This window comes from Gorilla gorilla, chromosome 10 (assembly GCF_029281585.2).
Source record: "Gorilla gorilla gorilla isolate KB3781 chromosome 10, NHGRI_mGorGor1-v2.1_pri, whole genome shotgun sequence".
In the NCBI taxonomy this organism is placed as follows: Eukaryota; Metazoa; Chordata; class Mammalia; order Primates; family Hominidae; genus Gorilla; species Gorilla gorilla.
In genome coordinates this window covers 119,282,070-119,309,267 of record NC_073234.2, presented here as the reverse complement: position 1 = coordinate 119,309,267, position 27,198 = coordinate 119,282,070, and the positions used below count along the sequence as shown (strand labels likewise).

The 27,198-nt window shown below is 43.2% G+C and overlaps 1 protein-coding gene across 1 annotated transcript in view; it reads left to right on the top strand.

Annotated features, from left to right (window-relative positions):
• LOC101127084 (putative tetratricopeptide repeat protein 41) overlaps nucleotides 1-27,198 on the top strand; it is a 68,821-nt gene that overhangs the window by 22,630 nt on the left and 18,993 nt on the right. Inside the window, 5 exon segments of the mRNA XM_055357869.2 lie at nucleotides 3,142-3,381; nucleotides 8,949-9,147; nucleotides 10,053-10,231; nucleotides 22,335-22,474; nucleotides 23,425-23,596. Of these exon segments, the coding sequence (XP_055213844.1) occupies nucleotides 3,142-3,381; nucleotides 8,949-9,147; nucleotides 10,053-10,231; nucleotides 22,335-22,474; nucleotides 23,425-23,596 (930 nt within the window).

Sequence of the window (27,198 nt, the reverse complement as noted above, 5' to 3'; positions counted from 1 at the left end):
TTTGAGGCAGAGTCTCATCTGTCGCCCAGGGTGGAGTGCAGTGGCACGATCTTGGTTCTCTGCAACCTCCGCCTCCTGGGTTCAAGAGATTCTCCTGTCCCAGCCTCCTGAGTAGCTGGGATTACAGGCACCCGCCACCACATCCAGCTAAGGTTTTGTATTTTTAGTAGAGACAAAGTTTCACCATGTTAGCCAGTCTGGTCTCATACTCCTGACCTCGGGTGATCCACCCGCCTCGCCCTCCCAAAGTGCTGGGATTACAGGCATGAGCCACCATGCCCAGCCTGCCCAATGAAATTTGAATTTCAGATAAGCAACAAATGATCTTTAGTGGAAATATGTCTCAGATATTGCATGGGACATACCTATGCTAACAATTATTTGAATTAGAGATAAATAATAATTATCAGTATAAGAATGTCCCAAATATTACACAGGACATACTCAACACTAAAAATTAATTTATTGTTTATCTGAAATTTATATTTTACTGAGCATCCTGTATTTTTATTTGCTAAATTTGGCTCCTCTAAAGGACTCTGTGTGTTGGCTTTAAGGAGAACTGTATTAGACATAAATTTCAGTCACATTTTTCAAGAATCTAAGAAATGGAGCTTTCTTATTTCTATAAGTCAATGTATCTCTCTTCTGAGCCCGCAGGCCTGCCGACGGCAGACACCTCATCAAGTCATTTCAGGTTAATTCCATCAATATGGTTTGTTTTCAGTGAGCTCAGGATTTTCTCAGTCAGGCAAGGATTTGTGGCCTTCCCATATCTCCTTTGGGTTGATCTGAGATCCAAGGGCCTGGGTGCTGGGTGGCCTTGGTTGTTCTCTGTCCCTGCTGTCTTCCACCTAGGTGGCCATGGTCTCCATGGTCCACAGATGTTGACTTATCTGCACTTCTGGCTTCCTCTAGGACACCCGTGTGCCCATCTGTTCTAGGTTGCTGGATCTCTGTGGCTCCCGTCTGATGGGGGCCACATCCTAACAGAGGGTCCTCTCTCCTCAGCCAACTTCTGTACTCTGCTTGAGTCTTGTTCTCCTCTCTGATTCTCTCCTGTACTTTCTCAGTTCCACAAATGCTTTTCCTCCTGAGTGGGGGAAAAATCCTCTTTAGATCACCCTGAACTTATCTGAGTTTATTGTTTGTCATAAAAAAAATTTATTCCATGTGTTAGTCAAGAGTTTTTTTTTGTTTTGTTTTTTGTTTTAAGCTAGGGTCTCACTATGTTGCCTAGGCTGGCCTCCAACTTAAGGGATCCTCCTGTCTCAGCCTCCTGAGTAGCTGAGCTTACAGGTGTGCCCCCACCTCACCTGGCTGCAGGAATGTGTTTTATGATATTCAACAATCAGGCTTTTGAGAGTCAAAATTTGTTCCCTGAAGCCATTGTTCCTACCATGAACTTCAAAAGTCTATTTTGAAACTTGAGTTTTTCTCTGCTATAACAGTCTTCTCTTAAGGGCAGTGAATTTAAAATGGAGCAGGCATGGGGAAGTGGGGGTGAGAAGCAGAAAATACCTGGAATGAAAGACACAGCTGGGCACAGTGGTTCATGCCTGTAATTCCAACACTTTGGGATTCTGAAGTGGGTTGATCACTTGAGGTCAGGAGTTTGAGACCAGCCTGGGCAACATAGCAAAACCCTGTCTCTACTGAAAATACAAAAATTAGCTGGGTGTGGTGGCACGTGCCTGTAATCTCAGTTACCTGGGAGGCTGAGGCAGGAGAGTCACTTTAACCCGGGAGGTGGAGGTGGTAGTAAGCCAAGATAGTGCCACTGCACTCCAGCCTGGGCAACAGAGTGAGACTCCTTCTTAAAAAAAAAAAAAAGAAAGAAAGAAAGACACATTGATTGGTGCAACATATCGTCCTGCCCTGTTTTTTTGTTCTACAGTTTGCATTTCTGTAAAGAAAATTGACTTCAAATTTACTGCACCCTCCTGCACCTACAAGGAGGTGGAAACTAGTTCTCTGTGCCCTTAGAAGAGTCACTCAGGCAAAGTGGCCTGTGGCTGTGTTGCCCTCCATCTTTAGGTTTGTGCAGGAAAGCCCCAGGTCTCCTCCCTACCAAAGACTGCTCCACCCCCGAGCTCTGCCCAGCCACTGCCACTGAGGCCCAGGGAGCTCAGCCACAGGTGCAGGAAGAGCTTGGTTAAGCTGAGGCCAGCTGGGTGCAGTGGCTCACACCTCTAATTCCAGCATTTTGGGAGGCCGTGGTGGGTGGACCACTTGAGCCCAGGAGTTTGAGACCAGCCTGGGCAACATGGCGAAACCCTGTCTCTACAAAATATACAAAATATCAGTCGGATGTGGTGGCACGCACCTATAGTCCCAGCTACTAGGGAGGCTGAGGTGGGAGGATTGCCTGAGACCAGGAGGTCGAGGTTGCAGTGAACCGTAATTGTGCCACTGCACTCTAGCCTGGGTGACAGAGTGAGACCCTGTCTAAAAAAAAAAAAAAAAAAGCTAAGGCCAACCTTGGCACAGCTCTGCCTTTGCTTCAAGATTGCAGGTAATTTGGGCTCATTCCCCAGTCCTAGCATAGGAGATAAAGTCAGAGTGGTAGACTGTGTGTTACCATTTCTCTGAATGGTCTGAAGGATCTCTTTATAGTCGGCTGATCATAAAGCCAGAAGGAGGTTCAGCTATGGTGGAAAAATCTAAGGGTCAGGTGAGTAATGAAGAGCTGGCTTAAGTGGTGTCTGTGACTGTGTGACAGGAGAACAATCATACAGAAAAACCACTCACAGCCATAAATGCAAATTAGGTGTTGGAAAACCTTAATAAAGACTGCTAGGCAGAAATGCTCGGTGTAATCATCAGCAAGCTTTCCAGTGTGTAACCAGAGCTCTGGATGTGTTCGTTGTGACTGTGGATGATAGCTTAATGGTTAACAGTATGTATGGGCTCTGGAGCCAGGCTATCTGGGTTCAAATCCCAGTTCTGCATTTATTTCTGTGTGACCTTGGGTAAGTTATTTCACTTCTCTGTGCTCCGTTTTCCTCATTTGACAGGGGCTATAATAGTATTTCCTATAGGATGATTGAAAAAGAAGGTTGTTGAATCATATAAAACATTTAGAAAGATACCTGGCTCATGTTAGCTCTGATTCTTGTCATCATCATGTTGCCTGTGCAGGACTGGACAGCTGGGTGGCCGACGCTCTGTGCTTACTGTGCCTGTCGCATGGTGGCTTGGCTGAGGATGAGCTACTCCAGCTTTTGGACATACTGGGCTACAGGAATCATTACAAAGTGACCGCCTTGCACTGGGCTTCCTTCCGCAACGCCACCAAACAGTGGGTCCAGGAGAAGCCCAGTGGCCTCCTGTATTTCTGGCACCAGTCCCTGCGAAGTGCAGTGGAGCACAAGCTTCTTGGTAAGTAAGGCTTGAGTCTGTGGAAATACCTGCTGGTTAAGGGGTTAAGGGAAAGCAGGAGCCACATACAAGGGAAGCCTTGTAGTTGGGATTTTTCCCATAGAAACAAATCCACAGACATATATAAAAATGGTTATATGTTAGGGTTTGTACTTGATTATGAGTAACTGAGACCTGACTTCAATGGCTGGGGTTTGTTCTCGCCTATAATAGACTTCTGGGAACAGGCAGTCCTGAGCTGCTCTGTTGGCTCCACAGAGTCACCTGGGTCGCAGCTCCTTCTGTGTCCCTGATTCACTACACTGCGTGCATTCTCAAGGCCACTTGATCGGATGGCTGCTGGAGCTCCAGCCATCAGGAAGGAGGAAGGGAGGAAGAAGGGCTTGCCACTTTCTTTTAAGGAGCTTTTCTGGAAGTTCCATACCAACATTTCCACTTAAGAGTCTTTGACTCAGAACTTCATTAGTTGGCTACAGCTAGATATGAGGGAAGCTGGGGATGGAGGTTTCGACTTGGTGCATTGCTACCCCAAACCAAGGTGGTGTTCTGACACTAACAAAGAAGAGGTAAATAGATTCTGTCTCTGCTCCAATTGTTTGCTTTTTTTTTTTTTTTTTTTTGAGTCTCGCTCTTGTTTCCTAAGCTGGAGTACAATGTTGTGATCTCGGCTCACTGCAACCTCCGCCTCCTGGGTTCAAACGGTTCTCCCGCCTCAGCTTCCCCAGTAGCTGGGATTACAGGCACCCACCACAATGCCTGGCTAACTTTTGTATTTTTAGTAGAGACTGGGTTTCACCATGTTGGCCAGGCTGGTCTTGAACTCCTGACCTCAGGTGATCTGCCCGCCTCAGCCTCTCAACTCTTCTCTAATTCTGAAATCAAATTCGTATCCCCTACTGAAAAGGACTGCAGGGCTGCACCTAGGAAACTTTGGCAGTCACAGACACCTGACCTAGGAGCAGAGCACTGTTTGTCAGTTACTTGCATAGAGCGCTTCAGGTCTAGGGACTTGAAAAGTCTTTAAATCACAGTCACCGGAAAGATTCCAAGCTCTGCAAATTTCTTTTTAACTTTACTATGTTCTTTTTTACTTTCCTTTTTAACAAGATAAATCCTTTATACTGTTTCCCTCCTACATTGTAATCATTCCCACTGTCTCAAGTTATGTGATGTGGAGGAGAGAGCAGGCCTAGGAATGAGGATGCTCTTAGATTTATGTATGGTCCTCTGTTCACTTGCTGTGTGATGGTTTGCAATGCATTCAATTTCTCCATTTCCCTGAGAGCATTAATACCCTTGGTCGTGCAGGGACTAAAGTGTCATGGTGTGGCTGGTAAAATTCTGGGTGTGTATTGCACCCCATTTGCTGCACTGTCTACCCACACATAAAGCACTGCTGACAGTATTCACTACTGTCAGGAAAAAAAAATGTCATGCTGCAGAATCAAGCTGTGAGTAGCATCAGGAATTGTAATAGCAGTAATTCACCTCCATGTGGCCTGGGCAGGAGAAATAAGCCCATCCTCCAAGGATGGGAAAGATCCAAAAGCCAGAGCTGTAGTACTTGAATCCACTATGCTGGATTTTTTTTTTCTTTTTGTTGTTGTTGTAAAGGGCTCTCTTTCTTGACTCTTGTCCAAATGTCATATCAATCATTTTGAGGTAAGCTGGTCTCTCTTAGTCACATGCATCTGCATGCATCTTGCCTGTGAAATTGATGCCCTATCTAGCATTATATTCAATTTGTAACCTAAATTACTCCTACCATAAATTGGCTAACCTAGAGAGACCCTTTGACCTCTAGGCTGTGATGGAGCAACCTCTTTTCTGTTACTAAAACTGAGGATCGTTTGGTCTTATATACTTTGTATGTTGCACACATGTGTGTGCATACACATATGCATGCATATTAGTGTGGCTTCAAAGGAATAGGGCAAAGGAGAGCTGTAAAGCTGAGAAATGCTCCTCTGTTGCCTATAGGCCATTACGTCTTGTTAATACTGATCATGATAGCCACATTTGTTTTTAGTTACAAAATTTAATTGTAAGGATCAAGCAGTGGTTATTTGTCAAACCAATCCACATTGCCAGCTTTGAAGTGTTCAGATGCAAATCTTTTTTCTTTTTTTTTTGAGACAGAGTTTCACTTTTGTCACCCAGGCTGGAATGCAATGGCGCGATCTCGGCTCACCGCAACCTCCGCCTCCTGGGTTCAAGTGACTCTCCTGCCTCAGCCTCCTGAGTAGCTAGGATTACAGGCATGTGCCACCACTCCTGGCTAATTTTGTATTTTTAGTAGAGATGGAGTTTCTCCATGTTGGTCAGGCTGGTCTTGAACTCCTGACCTCAGGTAATCCACCTGCCTTGGCCTCCCAAAGTTTTAGGATTACAGGCATGAGCCACCTTGCCCGGCTGCAAATGTTTAAATAAATGTGATAAATACCAGTCATGTTTTCCTAACATTGTTCAGGATCTACCTGAACTTGATTCTGGACATAGTTCAGTACAAAAGCATAGGAGAAAGACAGTGTAATCACCAATAATTAAATGAAAGACAGCCACATTTTTTTTTCAGTGCTTTCACTGTGCCAGGCACTTATATATTATTTTACTTATTTCTCATGCAACCAGAACATTCTCAGACTAGGCTAGGTCATTTCCCACCAGCACCCTGGAAAGTCCTCACCTGCCTCAGGTGTTCCTGAGTCCATGGCAGTGTCACCTGTGCTCACTGTGACTGTGTTGGCTGTAGTCACCAGAGAGTCTCTTCTGGTTTCTGCTTAGCAATGTAGGTGCCTCACGACTGTCCCTGCTGGTGTTTTTCACTATGAGAAAACCAGACTTCATGCCAGGGGTCCCTCCCTCTCCTTTGGTCTTAAAGCAGCCAGATCTTGAGGTGCTGGGGTAGTGCTGGTTTCCATCAGAAGTAGGGGCAGGCATCTCCTGGGAGATCCGAGCACACTGCATGCCCTTCTCCGGCAAACCCCACCCTTCTCAGGCTCTCAGGGAGCCCTTCCTGGAAAGAGCCTCTTCATTTCTTCTTGTAATGCTGCACCCTGTAACAGTTCCCAAAAAAACCCAGTCTATGGAGCCCATTTTTTCCACCTCTGTTGAGTAGAAGGAGTTTATATAGCATAGTGGTTAAAACTGGGATCCCAATGCCGGACTCAGGATGAGCCCTGGATTTCCCACTTGCTAGTTAATGACCTTGGCCACATTATTTTACCACTTTGTGTCCCAGATGCCTCATTAATAAAATAAAGTACCACCTTCATACAGTTCTTACTTGTGAGCATTCAGTAATGTAAGTTCTGTAAAGCACTTAGCATAGTGCCTGGTGCATAGTAAAGTCTCAAGAAATGTCAGCCACTATTAACTCCTTCTTCGTTTTCCTCATGAATCTTCTCTATGGCCTCCTACCCACCACTTTTCCCAAGATGGCCCATGCAAATCAACTGGTGATCTTGACTTCTGTGGGCCTAAAGATTATTCTGTTTCATCAGGCACCCTCAAGCAAGTCTGAATTCCCTGAGACCCATTCTAGTTTCATTGAATAGATGTTTGCCGAATGAATGTGCAGGTATGCTTGGCTGCTGGTTTTTTGGATCTGCTGTTTCTAGCAGCTTCCATCTCTGTTGTTTTGAGGGTCAGTACTAAACCTCAGCCTCCAGTATCTGCCTGGAATCAGGAGCTGGAGGGCTGAGCACAAGAGAGAAGGTGTGAGCCACCTGTACACAGCACCATGGTCTTTGGAACATGAACAGCCTCATTGCTCCCTGTCCCTGTCCTCATCTCATGCTCAGGTCTGCATGCTGTTTGGCAAACAGAACCATCTTCCCTCCTTCTGGAAATCACCATGGCATCTTACTAGAAATGATTTCTTGTGGAGAGCAATGGCTTTGGGTTTGGATAGAACTGGTGTGACCTGACGCGAGGTGCTTACTTACCTCCCTAAGACTCAGTTTTTCACCTGCAATGTAGGGATAACAGTATTTGCCTTGAGGGTAATAAAATGCTAATTCGTGTAAGGTATAGCATCTGGCACTACAATAAGCACTAGTGGTGGCCATTTGAGCCAAATGCCAAAATTTCTAGCCCACCCTCCCCCTCCCACCATGGAAAACACTTCCTGGCCCCCTTGTTGGGTGGGGCCTTGTGACTAAGTGGCCACTGGCAACATTCAAGATGGCGGCTACTCTGTCAGTCCCACAGGGAGGAGACCTGGATTGGAGTTCCCAGTTTCCAACCTGTGATGGACATAATAAACCTTTGCTCTTTTAAGCTACTGAGATTTGGGGGTTGTCTTTCAGTACAGCATAATCTAGCCCACCAATCTAGCACTACGTAAACATCGGCCATTTAGTCTGTCATTGAGTGCGGCAATGTGTATAAAGATGATGCTGGGGTCAAACCATTCCTCACATCATATGTGTAGTTGGAGGAGCAGTGGCATTAAACCAGAAGGTTGGAATGCTACTTCTGCAGTTACTGGTCATGTACTTACCAGGGGTAAGTCACCTGTGTCTCTGATTTTGTCAAATGGGGATGCATATCTATATCCTCCTCATGAGGTTATTTTAAATTAAATGCTGCATTTTCTGTGAAAATGTTTTGCATACTTTACGTATTGTGTTTTACTCTCCAAATCTTGAACCCAGGTACTATTTATGCCGGTTCTTTTTCTCCCTCATTCCCACCCCACTTTCCCTTTTATAACCACACACATAGTTTTGCCATACACAGTGGAGGAGGGGAGTGTTTTTTCTTGCAGGGGCCTGTTAGGCACTGCACTTGCCATCTGGACACATCTGCACCCTTTAGACCAGATAGCATGGGGTCTCTCCATATGGGTGGGTGACCTGGAAATCATGTAAGTGGAAATGAAGAACGGTTGTTTAAACAATGAGTTCCCCTTTTGTTAGAGTTCTTACGAAGAGCTGGGCTTGGTGTGCCACCTAGCTGTGTGTTCCATTATCTTGCAAGAAAAAGTGACAAGCAGAAAAGTTAAAAAATACTTCTATTTTAGTTTTCAAGGACAGAAATCACCAGGATTTAGTTAAACCAACCCTTTTGTTTTTGAGAAGCTTATGTCTGGGTAGTATGATCTACTAGAACCATATCTCTTTGGAAATGAAGATATAGTAGTCTTGGCTCCAATATTAAATTTGCCATTTGTTTGCCAGCTACCCCTTGGCTCATATGAGATCCAGGCAATGGCTTAACTTCTCCAAAATGCACACTATGAAATGTTCAAAAGTGCTTATTTAAGCAGTAACCATAGTGTATATTTAAAATAGAAAAGTAGGTTACAAATGTTTCCTTGGGGGGAGGGGAAAGACTTAACATGGAAAATCAACATGCCCACAAACTTCTCCAATTCTAGGTCAGCGAGCGTAACTAGAACAAATTCTTTGGTAAATTCAGACTGATGTATAAGACACAATTTTTTTCCAGTTACACTGACTTTTATTTCTCTAATTACAGCCACAGAGTTGTCAAATTTTTGCTGCAGTATTTTCATGTACTAAAAAGTCAGAGGCATTAAACTATAATTGATTTTAAAATAGGTATAATCACTCCTGTCAGAGAAAGCAGTCCATGTTCATTTCAGAGCCCAATGAACCACAAGAAAACACATTTTCACCAAGTGTTGATCAGATACTTCCAGCGGCAAACCTCTTTCTGGAGAGTGTATCAAGAATTGCCATGGCATATGAAAATGAGTGGATGCTTGCGGGGGTTGTGCGGCTTTCTCTCAAGCCCTAGGTAAGTCTTGCTGTTTTTATATCATTGTATTTAGGCAGATTTAGCTTTCCCTTTTACCGGTGCTATGTTTAGATACCCATGTTCCCTTGAACAAGTTGTATCATTCATTTATCCATTCAAGCACCCATCATTCATTCAGATGGAACCATCCTCTGGCATCAACTTCTGTGGTTGCTGGATCTCCAGGGTTACTCCCCTTGGTCTGTCTGGCTCTGCAGAGTGTTCATTTCTCCTCTTCACTCTATGTGGAGTCCTCTCAAAGTTAAGTGGCATTCCAGAGAGAGGAGGGCAAGGATGAGAGCTGGAAAAGGTAGAAGATTGGGCAAGCTCTGCTAGACCCTCCTATCTGCTTCCCTTCCGTTCCCTTCTTTTCCCTATGCTACTTCCCCTTCCCTCTTACTCCCTCCCACCCACCTCCCTTCCCTTCCTTGTCTCTTTCTTCTTTTCCTCTGACTCATTAATTCAGCAAACATCTATTTATGACCCATCCTGTCTCCCACAACCTGCTAGGCCCTGAGGGTGCAGAAATGAATAGATACAGCTCTAAGCCTGTAGGTGCTTTCCATCTAGTGGGGGAAGATGTGGAGCCAGAGAATTACTGTACATGGTGGTAATGCCTCGCTAGAGCAATGATGCAATGAACTTTTGCAAGCACAGAAGAGGGAGGGGCTGGTGCTCTGCCTGGTAGACCCAGGGAGCCTTCTCAGAGGAGGGGGCTTCCTGGGTGGATCAGGAGAATTGGCTTTGACTGCTGAAGAGTGAAAGGCTCATATTTATCTGGTGATCTCCAAAAGATATGTTAGGTAAGATGTTTATGAATAGGCTACTGAAATGTGGTAAGTAGAAGAGCTTCCTTTAAGGCCTGAAATACTAAAATGATGTCTATTAATACATTGTGTCACAAGTATCACAGACTTTATATCAAAAATCCAAAGCCCGGGCTTCTGGACAAGGCTGAACCTCATTCACTTCTGGAATGTATTATTGGAGGCCGGCTATGATGTCTCTGAGGCCTATTTACTTTCGGTGGCCAAGATTAAAGCAGATCAGTGCCATACAATGAGGAAGAGTGGTACACTCTCAGGTATGTGAGTTGCAATGTTTCAGTAGTCCATTTTGCTGGGATATAGAGTGGCCAAAGTTATGATTCTCCTGTTTCCTCACATAATTCTGATCAATCCAACAGACCTCCCTGATTACTCCTTTCTACAATTGAAGCCAACAAGTTTTGAAGACAAGAAATCAGGAAAAAGTGTTAATTTTGAAATGGCTTCTCTTTATCTTCTTGCAGTGACTCTTTTTAAATATTTTTTATTTTTTATTTTATTTTTTTTTGAGATGGTGTCTTGCTCTGTCATCAGGCTGGAGTGCAGTGGTGAGATCTCGGCTCACTGCAACCTCCGCCTCCTGGGTTCAAGTGATTCTCCTGCCTCAGCCTCCTGAGTAGCTGGGACTACAGGCACGTGCCACCACACCCAGCTAATTTTTGTATTTTTAGTAGAGGTGGGGTTTCACCATGTTGGCCAGGATGGTCTCGATCTCTTGACCTCATGATCCACCTGCCTCAGCCTTCCAAAGTGCTGGGATTACAGGCGTGAGCCAGTGTGCCCGGCCACAATGACTCTTTTTTTGGGGTTTGTCCTTAACATTCTTTCTGTCTCTCCACTTTTTCGTGGCTTCAACCACAGCCTTAATACCTTCTGTCTTTCCAGCTTGAACCTCTTTTTGGAGTACCAGCTACATCCCCTCTTTTATGAGAGCTAGTAAGAGTATTGTTGCTTGATTAACAACTTTCCTGAGTGAGCAGTTAACACTTCAAATTAAATAGGTGAAAACCTACAGTATTTCAGGATTTTCTCTCCCAAATTGTTTTTTCCATGATCCCTCTGCCTGTTGATGGTAGCAGCAACTTTTTCCATCACGCAGTATTGAAAACACTACTTCAAGGTGGCCTCAATCAAAATGAGGGCAGCTATTCTTTGACCTTCTGCTTCCGTGGCTTGGGTTTGGACAGCACTTTGGTTAATATTTCTTCCCTTTGTTCTCCATAAGCAAGGCCCTTTGCCTGCCGTCTCTCCTCTCACTCTCTTTCATCCTGCATTTCCTGGCTTATTAAACAGAATAATAACCTTCATTCATTCTTTCAACAAGTATTAACTCAGCACCTTCCCTGGACTGTGAACTCATGGACTCACTGACACAGCAATGAACAAGGAAATGAAATCCTTCTGGGCTTTACAGTTCAGTGATCATAACAGATTTTGAGCATCTGTTATATGCCTGGCTTTGAGTTAAGTACTTTATATGTGTCATTTTGTTTAATTCTCATAAAATTGCTATAATACTAGTAATATCTTGATTGAAATTAAGGAAACCGAGTCTCAGACAGGTAAGTTGCTTGAGGTCTCCCAGATAGTTAGGAACAGATTTGGGCTTTACCACATTTGTACCCCCTTTGATCCTTGAACATCTAGACTTTGCCTTGATCCTTATTGTCGTGTATGACTTAATTTCAGAGTTTGTCTGACCCAGCAGTCATCCAGGTGGAAGAACCCAGGCAATCCTCATAAAGATACTTGTGTGTGGAATGCAGCCAGGATCTGTCTGGACATGGATCTATCTGGAAGTGTGTCAGTGCTTAGGGATGCGGGGCAGGGGAGTGGAGGGAAGGGGGCAGGAGGGGATGTTTCTGTTTTTCACAGGAAGCTGAACACTAACCAGAGGAAGACTAAACCTCCAACAGGGGGTAAAAGTCCTTCCAGACAATGCCACAACTGCTTATCATAGCATGGTTGTTATGGTGATGTAAGGGGCGAGGGGATGAGAGTTGAAACTGGTAGGAAATCACCTAATATTTCAGCGTGTGAAGATTTCCTGGATGTAAATGAGCCGAATTAGAATTAGGCGGGGAACATCGTAGAGCTCTCCTGGTGATTCTGTAAACATGATGTCACCTGTATCAACATCTAAGATCCTGCTGGTTAGTGTCTGTATTATTCTGGACCCCCAGGGACCTCTCAGCAAGTAGTCCTGGCCTTCATAATTGCCTCTCACATACATCAGATTAAATCATGCCCAAGTCCTGTAGAATTTACTTCCATGAAGCCTCTGGCATCCATTCTCTCATCTCCGCCAGGGCTTCCTTTTGTCTGTCTGGACCAGTTTCATAAAGCAAGGCTATGATCCAGCCACTCTACTTATTGTAGCTGTTCACTGTCTTACCTTACCTCCCACTCTGGCTGGAAGAGTCAGCCCATGGCCATTTGGGGGAGTTTTCCCCAAAGTCCTTCCAGGACTGTGTGGGCCTACTTTTCTCTCTTTGTGAGTTGCTAAAAGTAGAAGTCACAAGCTTAAGTACTTATCACCAAAGCAAGAGAAAAATTTGTTAGATTCATCAGAACAAGGTTTAATTACAGCAGGAATCTCATATCATAGCCATAGGAGGTATTACAGTGGTCTGGTCAGCTGTCTGGGCCTCCCCAAACATGTTTTCTTATCCTGATTATGTAGCCGCACACAGCCCTGAATCAATTCGCCCTCCTGGGGTGCTGCTGGAGGTAAGACCCTTAACTGGACTATTTTTTTTTTCAAAGAATTCTGGGAGAAATCCTGTTTTATAGTGTGCCATCCTGGGAGCTGCCTGCCAGTTCAACCCTGCCCTCCTTTTGTAATAAAGAGGTCTGGGCAAATGCTGACATTCCTCCAAATTAATTTGACACTACTAACTGAGGGCCTGCTTGTGCCATGTGTGGTGCTAGATGCCAAGGATACAGCAATAAGACAGACACGGTTCTTGCCTTAAGGCAGCTTATGGTCAGGTGTAAATGACAGACATTAAAAAGCAATTTGGCCCGAGAAAAGACGTTCAAAGTGGTGGTGGCATAGAACATAGAGCAGGGAGGTGGCTCCTTGTCTTCAATCTGACAGAGTGACAAGGGGAAAGAATTCCAGGGAGAGGGAACAGCATGGTTGAAGATCCAGAGTTGAGAGGGAGCGTAGTGAGTCTGAAGAACTGAAGAGTCCAGCATGGCTACAAGAGAAGGTGGACAGTGAAGGGAGCCCTGAGGCCGCAGAGGCAGGCAGGAGCCCAAGTACCAAGGTCATGCTAAGGAGTCAGCCCTTATCCAAACAGCCGTGGGTGGCTATGAGGGGATTTAAGCAAGATGGTAACAGGTTTGGTTTTAAAAGGTCACCTTGGGTGTTATGTAAAGAATGAAACGAAAAAGGACAAGTGTGGTGTCACGAAGAGCTGATAGTAGTAATAACCCAGATGGCAGGCAATGTTGGCTTAGAAGGTGGGGTGGAAGATTTGAAAATAGAATCCACAGGACGCAATCATCAATTGGGTGCAAAGAAATGGAGGAGTCAGAGATGACTCCCACGGCTCTGACTTGAATGACTGGGTAGATGACACGGCCATGGACCCAAACAGGACACACTCCCAAAGGAGGGGGTTGGGGGACAGAACCCATGTGGAGTTTGGAGTCACTGTAGAAAGCCAGGAGGGGGTAATCACTGGGCTCAGAAAAAGAGCCAGGCCAGAGATGCATACCTGTTTCTGGATGGAAGCTAGGAGAGGGAAGGAGATTGTCAGGGAAGGGGAGAAGAGAGGTGGGCCTGGGACAAAATTCCAAGGGGTGAGCAGGGGAGAAGGAAGCAGCAAGGGGAAGAAGGAGGGGTTAGAGGGTCAGGAGGAAAACTGGGACTGAGAGTTCGAAATTCCCCCAAGGGAGGATGGATGTCAACTGAATTAATTTAATTAAATATCTTCAGATTCCATTTTGAGTTACCATCTTCTCTATGCTGTGTTGAAGCCCTACTCTGATACTTGACATTTTTAGTAAAAGTCTGTTACAAACAAATGGTTTGGGGAAAATAAAGGAGAATCCATTGTGTTCTACATTTGAAGACTGTGGATCAGAGAGGGGACAGCAAGCAGCCTCAGGAAGTGCAAACCCAGCTGGGACTTTGGGGCCCAGGTGGGGGCAGGAGTTTAGGGTCTGGAGCATGAGGTAGAGTCAGGCATCACCACTGAAGCCAGACAGATGGGGAAGGGGATGTAGGACAAAAACTCCTTTCCCCCAAATCCACCAGTGGGAAGAAGAGGCTTGAGGAGGGGAGGGCCAGATCCCACTATTGGGTGGAGAAGAACTTTCCAGGCAGGCATGCTTCAAAGTAGAAAGAGAGCTCCAATTCCTTGCCTAGCCTCTCTCCCCATGCAGGAAATGACTGAGGATCCCCTTTTAGGGTCTCATTCTTCATTATCCCCTGCTGCTTTGAGAGATAAATAGGCTACTTATACTTTTGACTGCTGCCTACTTCTGGAAAGTTCTTTAAAATCCCAGAGTTTTCTAAGGGTGCCTCAGTCTCATTAGTTGGCTGGGGGACTGGAAGAGTGTCTGACGTCTCTCTTGCTCCTCGCTCCTCGTTGCTGCTGCTGGGGGATGGAGTGCACACCTCTCTCCTAGTTTTTGCCTCTGGACCGTGAAGTTTGGCTCCCTCTGGTGGTTTGAGAATGACAAACCTAACAGGTTGATGGGAAATGATGTGCAGTTTGGAGTCTTGAACTTGTATCTCCTTGGGTGCTTCTTGCCAGTCTACTTGGTGCCTAGGTTTGTCCTTCCTTGCGGCACTCATCTAGGGAAGTTGCATCTCTGATTGATGACCGGTAGAGAGGGCTTTGAGCCTAGAGGACAGCTTCTAGGCTTGGGTCAGTTTTTATAGATTTCCTGTGGCATAATACTCTTGTTTTTGGCGGGAGCCCTGGGCCACATCAAGGTGAAGAAAATCCAATTCTAGCTGAAGATGCAGTTCTGGACTGTGTCAAAGACAAGAAGAGACAGACTAGGAGCAGATATGGCATGTGCAAGCAAGCGATGGAGGTACTCAGAGACATGATGCCTATGTATCCAACTGCCTACGTAAGTCTGCACTTGGATATGGTCTCCAAAACATCTTAGACCTAAGATACCTAAAACTGAACTTGTGAACATCCTTCCAAAAGCAGGTTCTTTCCCAGGAACTGTCTCTGAAATTCCCACCTTGGAGTCATCCTAGTCACCTTCCTCTCCTTTACCTCATCTCCAAGTCTATTTCATCAATGAGCCTTGACGTTCTTTATTTCCTGTTTTTCAAAGTTGTTCACTTCTCCATCTCTGCCACTACTGTCCTTCTCTAAGCTATCATCAGGGCAGCGATATACAGTTGGGAAGATTACTAATATGCATTTAAGGTTCCTCTGTGTCTTTTCATGGTTTAGACTTCATTTATTTTTATTGTTGAATAATATTCCATTGTATGGATTTACCACAGTTTGTTTATTCATTCACTTGTTGAAGGACATTTTGGATAATTTCAGTTATTGGTGATTATGAATAAACCTGCTATAAACATTTACATCCAAGTTTTTGTGTGGCCACAAGTTTTCAAATCAATTGGGTAAATATCTGGGAGTACACTTGCTGGATCGTATGGTAAGAACATATTTAGTTTTGTAAGAAACTGTCAAATTGTCTTTCACAATGGCTGCAAAATTTTACATTTTCTCCAGCAATGAATGAGAGTTCCTGTTGCTCTGCATCCTCATCAGCATTTGGTTTTGTGAGTTTTTTGGATTTGGGCCATTCTAATAGGTGTATAGTGGTATCTCTTTACTGGTTTAATATGCAATTGCCTAGTAACAAATGATGTTGAGCATCTTTATGTATACTTACTTGCTACCTGTACATCTTCTTTGGTGAATTGTCTGTTCAAATCTTTTTACCATTTTTAAATAAACTTTATTTTAAGTTCAGAGGTACATGCGCAGTTCACTATATAGGTAAATTGCATATCATGGGGGTTTGGTGTACAGATTATTTCATCCCCTGGGCAATAAGCATAGTACTTAATAGGTACTTTTTTGATCTTCACCCTCCTCCTACACTCCAGCTTCAGGTAGGCCCCAGTGTCTGTTGTTCGTTGTGTGTGCATTTGTTGTGTTCATGTGTACTCAATGTTTAGCTCCCACTTATAAGTGAGAACATGCAGTATTTGGTTTTCCGTTCCTGCATTAGTTTGCTTAGCATAATGAACTCCAGTTCCCTCCATGTTCCTGCAAAGGACACGATCTTATTCTTTTTTTATGGCTGCATTATATTCCAAATTGTGTATATACCATATTTTCTTTTTCTTTTTGAGACAGTGTCTTGCTCTGTTGCCCAGGCTGGAGTGCAGTGGCATGATCTTGGCTCACTGGAACCTCTCCCTCCTGGGTTCAAGTGATTCTCATGCCTCAGCCTCCTGAGTAGCTGGGACTATAGGTGTGCACCACCACACTTGGCTAATTTTTGTATTTTTAGTAGAGATGGGGTTTTGCCATGTTGGCCAGGGTGGTCTCGAATTCCTGACCTCAAGTGACCCACCTGCATCAGCCTCCCAAATTGCTGGGATTACAGGGATGAGCCACTGTATCCAGACCCATATTTTCTTATCTAACCTACCACTGATGGGCATTTAGGTTGATTTCATGTCTTTGCTATTGTGAATAGTGCTGCAGTGAACATACACGTGCATGTGTCTTTATGTAGAATGATTTATATTCCTTTGGGATATACTCAATAATGGGATTGCTGGGTCAAATGGTAATTCTAAGTTCTTTGAGAAATTGCCAAACTGCTTTCCACAATGGCTGAACTAATATACACTCCCACCAGCAATGTATGAGCCTTCCCTTTTCTCTGCAACCTTGCCACCATCTGTTATTTTTTGACTTTTATAGCCATTCTGACTGGTGTAAGATGATATCTCGTTGTGGTTTTGATTTGCATTTCTCTAGTGATTAGTGATGATGAACATTTATTCATATGTTTGTTGGCTGCATGTATGTCTTCTTTTGAAAAGTGTCTTTGCAGGTCCTTTGCCCACTTTTTAATGGGGTTGTTTGTTTTTTGCTTGTTAATTTGTTTAAGTGCCTTATAGATTCTGGATATTGGACCTTTGTCAGATGGATAGTTTGCAAATATTTTCTCTTATTCTGTATGTTGTCTCTTTATTCTGTTGATGGTTTCTTTTGCTGTGCAAGAGATCTTTAGTTTAATTAGTTCCCACTGTCAATTTTTGTTTCTGTTACAATTGCTTTTGGTGTCTTCATCATGAAATCTTTGCCAGAGCCTATGTCCAGAAAGGTATTTCCTAGGTTATCTTCTAGGGCTTTTATAGTTTTAGGTTTTACATTTAAGTCTTTAGTCTATTTTGAGTTGATTTTTATATATGTTATACAGAAGGGGTCTAGTTTCAATCTTCTTCATATGGCTAGCCAGTTATCCCAGCACCATTTATTGAATAGGGAATCCTTTTCCCATTGCATGTTTTTGTCAACTTTGTCGAAGATCAGATGGCGGTAGGTGTGTGGCTTTATTTCTGGGCTCTCTAGTCTGTTCCATTGGTTGATGTGTCTATTTTTTACACTAATACCATGCTATCTTTATTAATGTAGCTATGTAGTAAGTTTTGAAGTTGGATAGTAGTCATGTTTTAATTTTGTTCTTTTTCAGTACCATGCTGGTTATTGTAGTGGATACAATTGTGTCTTCCAAAAAAGATATGTTCAATTCCTAACCTCCTTATTTAACCTTATTTGGAATCTAACCTTACTTGGAAATAGGGTATTTTCAGATCTAATCAAGTTAAGATTAAATCATACTGGGTTATGATGGTCCCTAATCCAATGACTAGAGTTCTTATAAGAGAGAGAATTTTGAACATAGGCACACAGAGAAGAGAGCACCACATTAAGACAAGGGTGGAGATTGGAATAATGCATCTACAAGCCGAGGAACACCAAGGTTTCACAGAGTCACCAGAAGCTGGAGAGAGGCAAGGAAGGATTCTTCCCTGAAGCCTTCAGAGAGAGCATGGCCTTGCTAATACCTTGGTTTTGGACTTAGCCTCCAGAACTGTAAGAGAATAATCTGTTATTTTAAGCCACCCTGTTTGTGGTAATTTCTTATAGCAGTCCTAGGGAGCTAACATAACTATTAGGGGTCTTTCGCCTTTTCATATAGACATTAGAATTAATTTGTCAGTATTTACATAATAGCTTGCTGGGATTTTGATTGGAAGTGTATTGAATCTATAGGTCAAGTACAGAATTGTCATCTAAACAATATTGAGTGTTCCAGTCCATCACCGTGGAATACTTATTCATTTATTTAGATCTTCTTTGGCTTCTTTCATTAGAGTTTTGTGGTTTTCTGCATATAGATTCTAAATTTGTTAGATTTATACCCATTTTATTTTCTTTCGGTGCTATTACAAATGGCATTGTGTTTTTAATTTCTAATTCTAATGTTTATTGCTGGTGTATTGGAAAGCAATTGACTTGTGTGTTAACCTTGAATCTTGCAACCCTACTATACATTACTTGTTATTTCCAGGAGTTGTTGATTCTTTGGGATTTTCTACATAAACAATTACAGCATTTGTGAACAAAGTTTTATTTCTTCCTTCTCACTATGTATACCTTTTATTTCCTTTTCTTGTCTTATTGTACTAGGTAGTACTCCTAGTATGATATTAAATAGAAGTGGTGAGAAGGGATATCCCTTTCACTGGCATCACTCTAGTGAGTCCATGCCACCATTATTATCTCTCACCTGGCCTATTGTAATAGCCTACTTACTGGTCTTCCTACTTTAGTTTTTGTTCCTGTAAAGTGTATTGTCTGTGCAATAGCCAGAATTAGGTCTTAAGAATATAGACCAAATCATGTCACTTCCCAGATTAAGCCCACTCCAATGGGCTGCAGTTGTGCTTATGATACAATTTAACTTCTCAGCCTAACCTACAATACCTTATATAACTTGGCCCCTGCATGCCTGGGTAACATCACCTTTTACGATTTTTCTTCTTAACCTCTAGATGCCAGCCACATTGGCCTTCTTTTTGTCCTTCAAGTACATTTCCCTTTGGGCCTTGGCACCCACTGTTACTTCCGCCAAAAATGCTCTTTGTATTATTGATATTTGTAGCACCAGTTTTTTCTGGTTATTCAGATCTGAGCTGAAGCATGACTTTCTCTCACAGTGGCTTCCTCAATATAATGTTACATTTAGCCATTCTTGATCATGCTAATGTATCTTAATTTTTTGTGTAACTTTTACTGCTACCTGACATTGTCTTCTTTACTTTAAAAAAAAAATCTGCCCCTGCTTCCCTGCCCGTAGGCCTTCCAGCCACTGGCAATCAGGTCCTTGAGAGTAGGACCCTTCCTCTCGGGTTTATCGCCATGTCTCCTGTGTCTGGAGCAGCACTGGGCATGGGGTGGGTGCTGACTGGCATCTTTCTATATCTCTGTCCTTCCCTTGAATCAAATGCCCTTGTTGTCTCTACTCTTCAGTCTTCTCCTTTCAATTTTCTAGACTCCACACTTTTTCCTGCCCTAGAGCCTTTGGACATGCTGTTCTCTCTGCCCAGAATTTCCCACATTCTCCCTCAGCATTTTGCTTCAAAACTTTCTGTTCTTTCTTTAATGCTCAGTTGAATTGTCACTTTTCTGGAGAAACCTTCCCCAGTTTATATTACCGTCTCATTGATGATTATTTTCATAGTTTTAATTTTGTATCTACTTGTATGATTATGAGATGGTATGTCTTCCTTATTATTTTGACAGCCCAAAAGGCAGGGCCTGGGCCTGCTTTGACTCCTCCTTTGTCTACTCCCCCCAGGACTCTGCCTGGTCCTTGACAAGTGCCCATGGTGCTCAGGAAATGATTGCTGAAGAAATGAATTCACTAAAGAAGAAATACCAGATTCTATTGGTTCTAAGATGCATACTTTCTCAAACTAAACATTTCTGAAGTAAGGATGCATCTTGCAATTGAGGCATGTTAGAGTCGATGAAAAACAGTATAAATTGTTAATAAATATGTTAAAATATTCTATTTCACTAGTAATCAAATAAATGCAAATTAAAACAACAGTAGGGGCCAGGCGCAGTGGCTCACGTCTGTAATCCTAGCACTTTGGGAGGCCCAGGTGGGCGGATTCCCTGAGCTCAGGAGTTCGAGACCAGCCTGGGCAACATGGTGAAACCCCATCTCTACTAAAATACAAAAAATTAGCTGGGCATGGCGGTGTGCACCTATAGTCCCAGCTACTCAGGAGGTTGAGGCAGGAGAATTGCTTGAACCCGGGAGGCGGAGGTTGCAATGAGCTGAGATCATGCCACTGCACTCCAGCCTGGGCAACAGAGTGAGACTCCATCTCCAAAAAACAAGCAAACAAACAAACAAAAACCCAACAACAGTAGGATGCTATATTTTCAGGTACCAAACTGGCAATTATTTTTTGCAAGGATTTTTATAAACAATAATAATATTGGTAAAGATGTGAGAAAATAGGTACTTTTACATGATACAGGTAAGAATTTATATTGGGACAATCTTTCTGGGGAGTAATTTGGCAATATGTATCAAAGCCTTAAAAATACGAATCTACTGTGATTTTCAGTTTCTAAAAATTGTTCTAAGGAAATAATCGGGTGTTTACAAACATTTCTGTGAATAATTCTCATTAGGTAGCATCTTATAATAGTGAAAAATTGACTAATGATAATCTGTAAATGGAATAAAATCTGGTCTTAAATATGTATGCTCTCAAAGAATATTTAAGGACATGGAAAATTGTTCACATTATGTTTTTGATAGATTTTAAGTTCCATGAGAGCAGAAATGATTGATTGTATTATGTTTGATATATATCCAGTATCTAGCACATCTACATTAGGTGTAGGATGATCCCAATTTTAATTTTAAAAAGGTGTATATGTGTGTGTGTGTTTGTGTTATATGGTACACACAAAAGATTAGAAGTCATATAGCAACATCTTAAAGATTACCTTTGATGCAATTATAGGTTTTTAAATTTCTTAATTATAGTTTTCTATATTTTCTAAGTTTTCTGTAATATACATATATTAGTTTTATAATGAGAAAAATTATGTTTGTCTTCTCAGACTCTACATTGATGCTAAGTCAGTGAATGTGAGCATGTGGTAGGGTAAGAGGAAGGGTTTATGAATAAGGGTTTCTTAAGGCAAAGGAGATTGTTGAATTGAGTATTAAATGCAGTGATGGACATCATCCATTTCAACCTGAGCCCTTGTCAGGAATCTGGAAGCAAAGTCCTCCTGGATGTGCAGAAGCCTCACCCTGGTCAGGAGCCCATCCCTGCACTGTTTGTCTAGGCATCCTTGTTTGCCTGCTCCAAGCAGCTCCTCCTGACTCGGAGGCTCCCTGTCTCTTGCTTCTTCCTCTAAGTTCTCATTCCCACCCCAGGCCCCATTGCTTGAACGGCCACTTTGCACAAACATCCTGGACTCTGGCTCTCAGCATTCTGTCTCCCTTGTCTGTGTTTTAGTTTTTGCTTTTTGACTTGAAGCACCATAGCTCCAGCCTCCCTACAAAGCTGAGGGTTGTGGAATGTGATCCGCGGAAAAACAGGCAGAAAGAAAGCAGGAGAACAGTCAAGGCTGAGGTGACTTCAACGTGAGCAAAGGAACAGATGAGGAGCAAAGAATATATTTATGTCAAACATATTAAATGCCATAATTTTAACAAATGAACAAATGTAGACATTTAGGTACTGGAACATATGGAAAAGGAAATTCTAAAAATGAAGCTTTGCAGCACCATGTATTTAATTGAGTCTTTAAGTTAAAAAATTCTGTTTTCATATGTGTATAAGGTATAACTACACACACACACACACACACACACACACACACACACACTGTATGTCTCCTTATTTTGTTCTTTTAGGATTTTCTTTCTGTTAAAGCCAGCAGTTCAAGATAGTTGCAACAGAGGGCAGAATGGTGTAAGAAATTTAAATATCTTTTTCTTCTTATCTGAAAATCACCCCAAAATACAAATTAGAGCAATGCATGGATTGAGCTATAAATACTCTTTTTTGACTAGTTTTCAACATTTACATACAAAGATTATTAGTTATTTTTCATGTCATAGTATAAACTGTTTGGCATTATATGTAAATCTTAATACAAGCAAAGTGCTGAACCCTTGAGAGAGAACCTGAACTATGGCTAATGCATTTAACTTCTATATCAATATTAAGATTAAGCAATGGGTACTCTTTGTTCTTTTCCAAACATGCTGTGGGATTATTTACTTTTCTTTCCATTCTAGTGCTGCAATGCAGGCTTATTGAACTTACTGTCCTTGACAAATGTCGATTAATGTTCTTTATTGGGAGTTTTTTGAAGTTTATGGGCAAGACCAATGAAACAGAAGAGTTGTTCTTGAGTGTTGAGGACATGTTAGTACAGGTAAACTGAGAGTATATTTTAAATTCTTCAAACTTTATTCCTTTTGTGTTAGATATTTTCAGACATTATTTACCTTTGTTCATGTAAAATTAATTTAATGCCATAGAGGAATCCATTTTGTTCGCCAATGAGGAAGCTATGATTTTAACCCATGCCCGAACTGCACATAAATGACAACAAACAATAAGTAGATAGGAATCATTATAGAATGAATGAGTACTGATAGGTGACACTTTGGAAAAAAAAAGAAATGTTCATGAAGCAAAAATGGAAATACACTGGTAGATTGAAATGAATTAATAAAAGACTAGCCAAAGACTTGGCTATAAGTTTCATAAAGATGTTGGGAGGCCAGGCACAGTGGCTCACGCTTGTAATCCCAGCATTTTGGGGGGCCAAGGCAGGTGGATCATGAGGTCAAGAGATTGAGACCATCCTGGCCAACATGGTGAAACCCCATCTCGACTAAAAATACAAAAATTAGCTGGGCATGGTGGCGCGCACCTGTAGTCCCAGTTACTTGGGAGGCTGAAGCAAGGAGAATCGCTTGAACCTGAACCTGGGAGGCGGAGGTTGCAGTGAGCCAAGATCGCTCCACTGCACTCCAGCCTGGCGACAGAGTGGCTCAGGCCTGTAATTCCAGCACTTTGGGAGGCTGAGGCGGGCAGATCACTTGAGGTCAGGAGTTCGATACCAGCCTGGCCAACCACAGTGAAACCCTGTCTCTACTAAAAATACAAACATTAACTGGGTTTGCAATGCCTCCCAATACATCTTTCACCATAACCATTATCGTATATATATATTTAGAATTTCCTAAGAAATGATGTAAAGCATACAGTCTTTTTCAATGTCATTATGAATAAGCCTTTGTTGGGTAGGTATCTGGTATCTGTATGTATCCTAATGCTGTGTTTTCTCAGGGGTGGTTCCCTTTTCATTTTGTACAGAGCCAGTCCATGACAGACATGCTTCTCAAAGTACAGAATGCTATTGGAGAACTGTATCTTGAAACTGGAATGACTCAGGAAGGGTTCCAGTATTTCCAGAAAGCATGGTCAAGCATGCTGCGTCTTTCACTCAGTGACTTAGAAGACAGCCGGGACTTGGTGAAGCAGAAAGGTACGGTGGGCACATACAGAGGGAACAGCCTCTCATGTGTCACAGAGTCAATCTCCTCCTGGACTATTCCCACCTGTGAGAAAAAGGAAATGGATGTGTATGTTTTGTTTACTTGGTGTTTTGTCTTGTTTTGTCTAGTTTTTGAGACAGAGTCTCGCTCTGTCACCCAGGCTGGAGCACAGTGGTGCGATCTTGGCTCACTGCAACCTCCGCCTTCTGGGTTCAAGAGATTCTCCTGCCTCAGCCTCCCAAGTTGCTGGGATTACCGGCGCTCACCACTATGCCCGGCTAATTTTTGTATTTTTAGTATAGATGGGGTTTCGCCATGTTGGCCAGGCTGGTTTCGAACTCCTGTCCTCAGGTGATCTGCCTGCCTCAGCCTCCCAAAGTGCTGGGATTACAGGCGTGAGCCACAGTGCCCAGTCTACTTGGTGTTTTTGGAGGGCTGGTGGGTATGTGAGGATTGAACATAAAGTGTTCCTGATTCTGATGGACCACCCTATTAGAATGTCATTGTCTGTTAGGGTGAGCTTCAGAGAAGGAAGCTTCAAGCAGTAAGGTGGGGGCATCATGGTTCAACTCTGAAACCAGCTTTTCTGGGTTTAAACCCCTTTTCTTCACTTATTAGCTCTCTGTGCCTTTAGAGACATTACTTAAACTTTCTGGGTCACAGTTTTTATATTTATAAGGTAGGGATAAAAATAGCATCCACATTACATATTGTTGTGAGACTAAAAGCTGGAAAGCACAGAGAATGGTGCCTGGCACATAAGTAGGTACTAAGTGATGAATGGCAGCCAATGTTTTATTCTCCAGTATTTGATGCCTGAGGCCACTGTGATACCACTGATATAGCAGAGACAAAGAATGTTTAGTGGATTAAGGTATTAAGAAATTTTGACTCACTCATTTACAGTCATACTAGAGGTCTCTAGACGTGTGTCACACTTACATGGCTGTATCAATTAGATTTTGTTGCATAAAAAACCATCCCAAAACTCTGTGGCTTAAAACAATGTTTATATTTGCCATGAGCCTGTAGGTCAGCTGGGGGATTCCACTGGTCCAGGATGGGCTCAACAGATTTGGGCTTGGCCCGGGCAAGCATCTGAGGTCAGCTGGCAGGGCTGATGGGGCTGGCTGGTCCAACCTTACTTAGTTGTCTGGTGGTTGTCTGGCTGGGATGACAATGGTGGCTGGACCACGTGTTCCTCATCCTCCAGGAGGACAGCCTGGTCCTCCTCACTTGGCAGCTCACAGGATTCCAAGAGGGAGAGCAGAAGCCTAGACTTAGGCTCAGAACTGGTACAATGCCTCTTTCCACCGCATTCATTTGGCCAAAGCAAGTCACCAGGCTGTTTCCACCTCTTGATAGGAGGAAGTACAGAGTAGCGTAGCATGGCAAAAGGTAGTTGGGTAAGGACTAGTGTAGAGAATTGCAGCTGTTTCTGAAATCTGCCCCATGGCTAGAAGATCAAAGGTCGCCTCGGGCAATTCTGTCCCATGGCTAGAAGATCAAACGTCGCCTTGGGCAAGCTACTTACCCTCTCTAAGTTTCTCATCTGCAAGTTCACTTTGGTATTGATAGTTATCATTCATTGAGTGCTTACTGTGTGCTTTATGCTGATGATCTCTTTTATCCTCAAACATACCTCATACAGCATGTATAGCTGAATGTCAGAGAGATTAAATAACTTAAACTACATCAGCTCCTGAAGCTATCAATCTGAAGCTGAGAGTCCAAGCTAGGCTGTCTGACCCCAGAGCATGTCTGGGCAACTCCTTGTTGTACACAATTTCTTCTAGGCATTTATGAAGCTCTAATCCTTGGTATATAGAGTCTAGCTTCCACGTTGTTGTCCTAATGCAGGCAAGCCTGGTCACAGGTATGCTGGGACCCTGGTGGCAATCAGGGCCACTTATGTGGGAGCTGGGCCTGGCCCTCCAGAGGCAGCTGAAGAGTCCAAAATGCAGAGTTTCAAGGGGTCAGGCCACCGTGGCTTGGTATATATATGTGTTAATTTTCCAAGGAGACCAAATCAGCAGGGGTAGGGGAGCGGGGATCTGGTGAAATGGGATGCCAGGAAGTCATTTGTGGCAGCTTTGATAGGAGCATGCTGTAGTTCTGGTCCCCTGACAAGGGTTAGGTGTGGGCTTATGGCTTGAGCAAGCAGATGAAGAGGTGGGAGTGAGGATTCCACCCTGACCAGCATTCACGCACTTAAGAGCTGTTTACCGAGTGCCTGCATGCACCAGGTGCTATGCTGAGTCCAGAAAAGTGGTCTAGGCAGGAGCACCAACTCTACCCTCTAAAGGAGGTGCCACAGAAAATAGAAGTGAGCCAACCCATGAAATGATTGCAAGCTGTCATAAATGCAAACAAGAAATAGAGCTAGAGCATTGGTGTGTGTGTGTGTTGGTGGGGGGAATATTTGTGAAAGGCAGATCAAGATGCCTCTTTGGGGAGGAGACAGTGAAGCTGAGACCCAGTGGACTATTGGAGCCACATGTGGTGAGAGAGGGGGCAGTCCTGGTAGAGGGAAGAGCATGAGATGGGGGAGGGCTGGGCCTGTCCTAGAAGTGGAAGGAAGCCTCAGTGAGCAAAGAGCAGGAGGCAGCTGGACCCCGATTGTGCAGGGTCTTGGGCTTCGGGCCTCAGGCAGGCATTTAGATTTTATTCTAAGTGCAAAAGGAAGCCATTGCGGGGACTTAGGGTGGGGATGACACCTCTGATTTCTGTCTTGAGAACACTTTTGCTGCTGCATGGAGAATGGATTACATGTTGGGTAAGAGTGGACACAGAGAGACCAGTTACATGACTGTCCTGCCCTGGTGTCCAAGTGCAAGGCATGAGGCCTTGGGTGGAGGAAGACAGAGAAGCCTACAGTGGGCATTGGACAATGAATTAGGCACTACTGATGATGGCAAGAGATGCTACTTGATAGCTTAATGCTAATCCTTCTTAATGAAGCCTGAATTCCATAGCACAAGGAGTTAAATCTGCTCTTCTGTGCTGCCAGCAATGCTCTAATAACACCATCTTGGAACATTATTCTATGAGTCTGCTAGAGCTTCCATAACAATCAGTGGACTGCAGCCTGGGTGGCATAAACAATAGCAACTCATTTCTCAAAGTTCTGGAGGCCAGAAGTCCAAGGTCAAGGTGTCAGCAGGGCTTTTTTGTTTTGTTTTGTTTTTCTCCTGAGACCTCTCTCTTTGGCTTGCAGATGACTGCCTTCTCCCTGTGTCCTCATATGGTTTTTTCTCTGCATATGTATGTATGTGTGTCCATCCTTATCTCCTTTTCTTCTAAGGATACCCATCATATTGGATTAGGGCCTACCCTAATGACCTCATTTTAACTTACTTCTTTAAGGACCTTATTTGCAAATACTATCACATTCTGAGATACTAGGGGTTAGGACTTCAACATACAAATTTTGAGGGAACTCAATTCAGCTCATACAATTATTTTTTTTTCTCTTCCCATAACAAAGTGTGGCTTAAAAACCATTTTCTACTCTTTAGGAGTCTGTATTATTGTCAAAATATTTAACTCTCAATAAAGGAACAAAATTACGGGGCCTTTGCAGAGAGTGCAT